At 56.3% G+C, this 6,759-nt stretch overlaps 1 protein-coding gene across 5 annotated transcripts in view; it reads left to right on the top strand.

Moving 5' to 3' along the window:
• Positions 1–546: 546 nt before the first annotated feature.
• Positions 547–6,759, top strand: part of SLC12A3 (solute carrier family 12 member 3) — a 48,719-nt gene continuing 42,506 nt past the window's right edge. Inside the window, exons 1-6 of one of the 5 annotated variants that reach the window (XM_010331328.3) lie at positions 547–905; positions 2,765–2,911; positions 3,989–4,064; positions 5,420–5,515; positions 5,787–5,926; positions 6,317–6,427. In XM_010331328.3, the coding sequence (XP_010329630.1) occupies positions 624–905; positions 2,765–2,911; positions 3,989–4,064; positions 5,420–5,515; positions 5,787–5,926; positions 6,317–6,427 (852 nt within the window). In that variant the 5' untranslated portion in view covers positions 547–623. The remainder of the gene's footprint in view (positions 906–2,764; positions 2,912–3,988; positions 4,065–5,419; positions 5,516–5,786; positions 5,927–6,316; positions 6,428–6,759) is intronic. The other 4 variants (XM_010331329.3, XM_010331330.3, XM_003943468.4 and 1 more) reach the window with 4 other exon arrangements.

Below are 6,759 nucleotides of genomic sequence, written 5' to 3'. Positions count from 1 at the left end.
CGCCTACTGGGTTCAGGCAATTCTCCTGCCTCAACCTCCTGAGTAGCTGGGATTACAGGCACGTGCCACCATGCCCAGCTAATTTTTTGTATTTTTAGTAGAGATGGGGTTTCACCATGTTGACCAGGATGGTCTCGATCTCTTGACCTCATGATCCACCCGCCTCGGCCTCCCAAAGTGCTGGGATTACAGGCTTGAGCCACCGCGCCCGGCCTAATATAAGTGATTTTTGAGCTCTCACAGAGTAGGGCTCACAGTAGGTTCTCAGGTTACGAGGCTATCTCTAGGATCCCTTAGAGGGCCCCTCAGGGTCCTCTCTGACAACTGTTCCTTCTTGGGTCCTGGCTGGAGATCTCTGCCACCTCCAGAGTCAGCAGAGCCACTCCAGGACTCAGGGCGTGGCTGGCTTTGGGCCAGCCCACCTCTCCAGATCCAAGGCGGGTCTCCTATCTCGGCAATCAAACGGTGCTCTGCCTCCGGCCCTGTCTGGGGACCCTGCTCACCAGCCATGGGCGGTTTAGGCTAACCTCCCCGCCTCCTCCTCAGTGCAGACACAGCTTATAAAATCACCCTGTGTGTGCTTGCCGACCCGAGCCTCTCCCTCCCTTGACACCCAGGCCACAATGGCAGAACTGCCCGCCACAGAGACGCCTGGGGACCCCACTCTGTGCAGCGGGCGCTTCACCATCAGCACACTGCTGAGCAGTGATGAGCCCTCACCACCAGCTGCCTACGACAGCAGCCACCCCAGCCACCTGACCCACAGCAGCACCTTCTGCATGCGCACCTTTGGCTACAACACCATCGATGTGGTGCCCGCGTACGAGCATTATGCCAACAGCACCCAGCCTGGTGAGCCCCGGAAGGTCCGGCCCACACTGGCTGACCTGCACTCCTTCCTCAAGGTACGTGCTGTCTCAGAAGACCAACCACTTTCCTGCTGTGTGGTCTCGACCCAGTTACCTAACCTCTCTGAGCCTCGGTCTGTTGTCTGCACCGTGGGGATGGAGGAGCGTCTTCTTCCTGGGTGGAGAGGCCCCAGTGAAATAGTGGAGCTGCAGAACTCTGGGCACATGTTGGAATGTGTATTAGCCGAACACTAGCAACCCAGAGGTAGAGTGGGAGGCCCAGAGAGGCAATGAGCTTCCAGTGAGTAGAAGCATGCAAGCAGGTTGCATACCCCTGAAAGAGACAGGGAAAGAAGGCCTGGAAAGGTCCACCTCAGAGAGGAGGCTAGCTGGGTTTGCTGCCTGGGAGGCTGGACTGAAGAGTGGGAGGCTGGACTGAAGAGTGGAGGGCTGGAAGCTGGACTGTCATGACCCCTACATGGCCTTACTTTTCCTATATGACAATTGGGCAGAATTGTTCTTTCTTTCTTTCTTTTTGAGATGGAGTCTGGCTCTGTTGCCCAGGCTGGAGTACAGTGCTGCGATCTCGGCTCACTGCAACCTCCACCTCCTGGGTTCAAGCCATTTTCCTGCCTCAGCCTCCTGAGTAGCTGCGACTAAAGACGCCCACCACCACACCCAGCTATTTTTTGTATTTTTAGTAGAGACGGGGTTTCACCAGGTAGGCCAGGCTGGTCTCGAACTCCTGACTTCAAGTGATCTGCCCACCTTGGCCTCCCAAAGTGCTGGGATTACAGACGTGAGCCACCGCATCTGGCCCAGAATTGTTCTTGATATTGGGGCTAAGACTTACTAAATTCACAGAACTCCTCTCTACCTTAGAGCAAACCAAAACATGGCCCTTTGCTCCGTACTGAGATGAAGTGCCAGGAAGAAAGCCCCAGAGGAGGGCGTCAGTCACTTTGGCACAAACCAGGAGACCTCCCAGTGCCGCAGAGGTAGAGCCTGGTTTCAAGACCCAGCCCTCCAGGCACCAACTGTGTAGTCTTGGACAAGCTTTAACTTCTCCAGGGTGATAATAATCCTGTCCCCCGATACAAAGCTGGGTAACTGCCTAATCAGTTCCAAGGCCACTGCTCTCCCAGAGGGAGGCGCTGTTATGAACACGAGCACCCAAGGCTCTCAGTCTGCTGTGGCATCTCAGCTCAGCTCATTGCAGCCTCCACCTCCTGGCTTCAAGAGGTGGATCCTCCTGTGTCAGCCTCCCGAGTAGCTGGGACTACAAGTGCACACCACCATGCATGGCTAATTTTTGTATTTCTTAGGTAGAGACGGGGTTTCACTTTGTTGCCTGGTCTGGTCTTGAACTCTTGAGCTCAAATGGTCCACCGACGTTGGTCTCCCAAAGTGCTGGGACTACAGGTGTGAGCCACCATGCTTGGCCTGGGGAGCATTTTAAAAGCCCCTCAGCTGGGCGCGGTGGCTCACGCCTGTAATCCCAGCACTTTGGGAGGCCGAGGCGGGTGGATCACAAGGTCAAGAGATCGAGACCATCCTGGTCAACATGGTGAAACCCCGCCTCTACTAAAAATACAAAACATTAGCTGGGCATGGTGGCGCGTGCCTGTAGTCCCAGCTACTCAGGAAGCTGAGGCAGGAGAATTGCCTGAACCCAGGAGGCGGAGGTTGCAGTGAGCCGAGATCGCGCCATTGCACTCCACTCTGGGTAACAAGAGCGAAACTCCATCTCAAAAAATAAAAAAATAATAAAAGCCCCTCAAGCGCTCTACACCCAGTGAGCTGAGGGGTCAGGGGGTGCCCAGTATGGGGTGCAGTGGTACAGATCTGTGAGCTGGACGCAGAGATGCCATTCCTAGCAACGCTACCTGCCTGACTTGTGGTCTCTGGGCTGCCAGCAGGAAGGCAGACACCTGCATACCCTGGCCTTTGACAGCCGGCCCAGCCACGAGATGACCGACGGGCTGGTGGAAGATGAGGCAGGCACCAGCAGTGAGAAGAACCCTGAAGAGCCCGTGCGCTTCGGCTGGGTCAAGGGGGTGATGGTGAGTGGGGTGTGAGGAGGTGCTTGATGTCCAGAAATGGGAAGGGAGGCAGAGCTCCATCCAGGCTCAGCTCTGACTCTCAAGCCCTGGTGGGACTTCAGTTTTCCCATCTGTACAGTGAATTCAATGAGTTAATAAATCAATAGAGAATACATCAATGCCTGCCAGGGAGTTATTAGAAGAAACTGTGTTTCCCTAAAAAGCCACCAGGGGGCTGCACTAAACACCCAAATCCGTGAACGTGTTTTTCCCCTCCATGAAGGGAAGAAAAAGGTTTGCTGTAGTGTGGAGCAAGATTAAGTCTCCAGACAGTAAAGAATCAAGTACACTTGGCTTTGGAGACATTATGGGACTTTACGGAGGGGAATTCATGGGATGTCGAAGGCTTTAGCTCCGCTCTGGGAGGCAGGAGGCTGGGGTTCTGATCTTAACTGCCAACTAGCTGTGCCTCCTTTCTTCATCTGAACCTTGAGCCCCTCCTGGTCCCTGGAGGCTCATATTCAGAGCCAGGATCTCTCTCCCGAGCCATGTTGTCAGAGCTCAGAAGGGCCCTGCAACTTGGTGGGGCCAGCGACCACCCCAGCCCCTCCCAGTTGGAAGTTTCAGCCTCCATTTTGGCTTCTGGCTTTGCTTTAAATTTGGAAGCTGAAGTCACAGCCACCTGAGCTCTGATATCTGCTAATACATGGGACACTGGCTCAGCTGGCATTTGCTGAGTTCCCTGTAAATGCCAGGCTCTGGGTCAACTGCCGGCCACTCGGGCCATGGTTGGGGCTGGCAGACACAAGATCCCGGGCTTGGGATGGATAGAGTGATGGGGGACAGTGCTCGTAGCCCAATGTCAGGCCTCAACGGGAGGGCAGGAAAGTAGGCGAGAGGGACAGGTGGGTCCCCGGGTGCCTCTCACCCTCCTGCCCCGTAGAACCAGACTCAGAACCTACTGAAGTGGGTGAAGAAGGGACGCAGGTGTCCCCAGCGCCTAGGTATTCAAAACCCTGCCATAGCCAGGGACAGAGACCTGTGCATTTAGCCTTGGGGTGTACACTCAGGTGGCCTCTGACCCCTCTCTCCTCACAGATCCGTTGCATGCTCAACATTTGGGGCGTGATCCTCTACCTGCGGCTGCCCTGGATTACGGCCCAGGCAGGCATCGGTGAGTGCCCCTCTGGGGTAGAGGAGGGAGGCGTGCCTGAACCCTGTTCTTCTCAGGCCCCGAGGGTGCAGGATTAAACCTGAGCTGCACAGACCAAGGGCCAGGCCTGCTCCTCCCTGGTGCGGCCTCAGTCCCCTGCAGTGACAGAGGCACGCTGTCAAGGTGGCATGGCAGAGGCACGCTGGACATGGTGTCAGCACGTTTAAGGGCTGTTTGCCCTCGGTAAGCCATTAACCTCTCGAAGCCCACTTCTGTCCCAAAGCATGCAGGTTAGAAAGCTGCACTCTGGCCAGGCATGGTGGCTCACGCCTGTAATCCCAGAGCTTTAGGAGGCCAAGGCAAGTGGATCACGAGGTCAGGAGCTCAAGACCAGCCTGGCCAAAATGGTGAAACCCTGTGTCTACTAAAAATATAAAAAATTGGCAGGCACCTGTAATCCCAGCTATTCGGGACGCTGAGGCAGGAGAATCATTTGAACCCATGAGGCGGAGGTTGCAGTGAGCCAAGATCATGCCACTGCACTCCAGCCTCGGTGACAGAGTGAGACTCCTGTTTCAAAAATAAAAATAAAAATAAAAATAAATAAAGCTGCACTCTGGACAGAACAGGGCTCAGATGCTAGCTCTGTACCCTGCTGTGTGACTTTGGGCAAGTTTCTTTCTTTCTTTTTTTTTTTTTGAGGCGGAGTTTCGCTCTTGTTACCCAGGCTGGAGTGCAGTGGCGCGATCTCGGCTCACCGCAACCTCCGCCTCCTGAGTTCAGGCAATTCTCCTGCCTCAGCGTCCCGAATCGCTGGGATTACAGGCACGAGCCACCATGCCCAGCTAATGTTTTGTATTTTTGGTAGAGGTGGGGTTTCACCATATTGACCAGGATGGTCTCTATCTCTTGACCTTGTGATCCACCCGCCTCAGCCTCCCAAAGTGCTGGGATTACAGGCATGAGCCACCGCGCCTGACCTGGGCAAGTTTCTTAACCTCTCTGAGCCCTGGATTCCTCATTAGGAAAATGGGGGTGATAACAGAACCTACCTCACAGAGCCGTTGTGGGATTTACATGATGCAGGTAAAAACACAGCACAGATTTGGCTTCCAGAGGTGATGCGTGGAACTGCTACTTTATTTTTTTATTAAAAAAAAGGTGGCTTCCCCTCCATACCTAACAATCCGATAAATGTTAGTTCAAGGGCTCCCTGGCTATTTGGAGTATGCCAGGAGGTAGATGGACACCCATTTTTCAGATGAGAACACTGAGGCTCAGAGAAGGGAGGTGAACTGAGGTTGCATGGTGAATGAGTAGGCAAATGGCTCCTTCCCCGGGAAATGCCCTGACTAAGCTTTGGGTGCCCCTTGCAGTCCTGACCTGGATCATCATCCTGTTGTCGGTCATGGTGACCTCCATCACAGGCCTCTCCATCTCGGCCATCTCCACCAACGGCAAGGTCAAGTCAGGTGGGCCATCCCCCTTCCCACCAAGGCCCTCCTCTCGTGGGCTCCTCATCCTGGGAACAGGACTGCAGACTGCCCCAACCCGATGGGACACTCCAGCCGCTCCTGTGGTTCCAGGAGAGGGCTCTAGACGGGCTGTGTAAACCATGAGATGGCCTCGGCTGTCTCCGACCCCGTGGGTCCCATGGCCACTCTCTCCTGGTGTCTGCCTTCCCGAGTCTACCCCAGCCAACCGACCCCTCTGGTTTCATGCTTCCCGGCTCTGCCCTGATAGGTGGCACCTACTTCCTCATCTCCCGGAGTCTCGGCCCAGAGCTCGGGGGTTCCATCGGCCTCATTTTCGCTTTCGCCAATGCAGTGGGAGTGGCCATGCACACAGTGGGCTTTGCAGAGACCGTGCGGGACCTGCTCCAGGTGAGGCCAGGGGCTGGACCCTGGGTAGAGGGATCTGGCAGCCCACTGCACTCTCCTCCACCCCATCTGGGCTGGGCCCGCCTGCTCCCTGCCTGACTTCACCCATCAGTAACCACAGCCTGATCGCTGTGGGTGAGAGTGACAGTCTCATCAAATAGAGACCATTCCTTTCCCACAAGTCCCCTTTGGGGGTGTGTGTTGCCTTTAAGGCCACGTTGTCCAGGCCCGTGAAGCAGCTGCTTTGGGGACTCGATGGCAGGGGTCGTGCTTGAGGAGTTAGCTTCGTCTTAGCAGAGCACACTCCACAGGAGGTGCCTCCCAGGTGGGCAGAGTCTGGGGGATGGGGAGTTCAGAGCGTGGCTTGCAGCCTGGCCCATTTTCCCTCCCCAGGAGTATGGGACACCCATTGTGGACCCCACTAATGACATCCGCATCATTGGCGTGGTGTCTGTCACCGTGCTGCTGGCCATCTCCCTGGCTGGCATGGAGTGGGAGTCCAAGGTGAGGAGGACATGGAGGATGGGAACATGGAGGAGGGGGACGTGGAGGAGGGGGACGTGGAGGGAGGGGGACGTGGAGGGAGGGGGACGTGGAGGGAAGGGGACATGGAGGGGGGGATGTGGAGGGAGGGGGACGTGGAGGGGGGATGTGGAGGGAGGGGGATGTGGAGGGAGGGGGACATGGAGGGGGGGACGTGGAGGGAGGGGGATGTGGAGGGAGGGGGATGTGGAGGAGGGGGACGTGGAGGGAGGGGGACATGGAGGAGGGGGACGTGGAGGGAGGGGGACGTGGAGGGAGGGGGACATGGAGGAGGGGGACGTGGAGGGAGGGGG

The sequence above is a fragment of the Saimiri boliviensis genome, chromosome 1 (genome assembly GCF_048565385.1).
Source record: "Saimiri boliviensis isolate mSaiBol1 chromosome 1, mSaiBol1.pri, whole genome shotgun sequence".
Classification (NCBI taxonomy): Eukaryota; Metazoa; Chordata; class Mammalia; order Primates; family Cebidae; genus Saimiri; species Saimiri boliviensis.
Note: the sequence above shows the minus strand (reverse complement) of the source record. Positions and strands in the feature narration are given on the sequence as shown.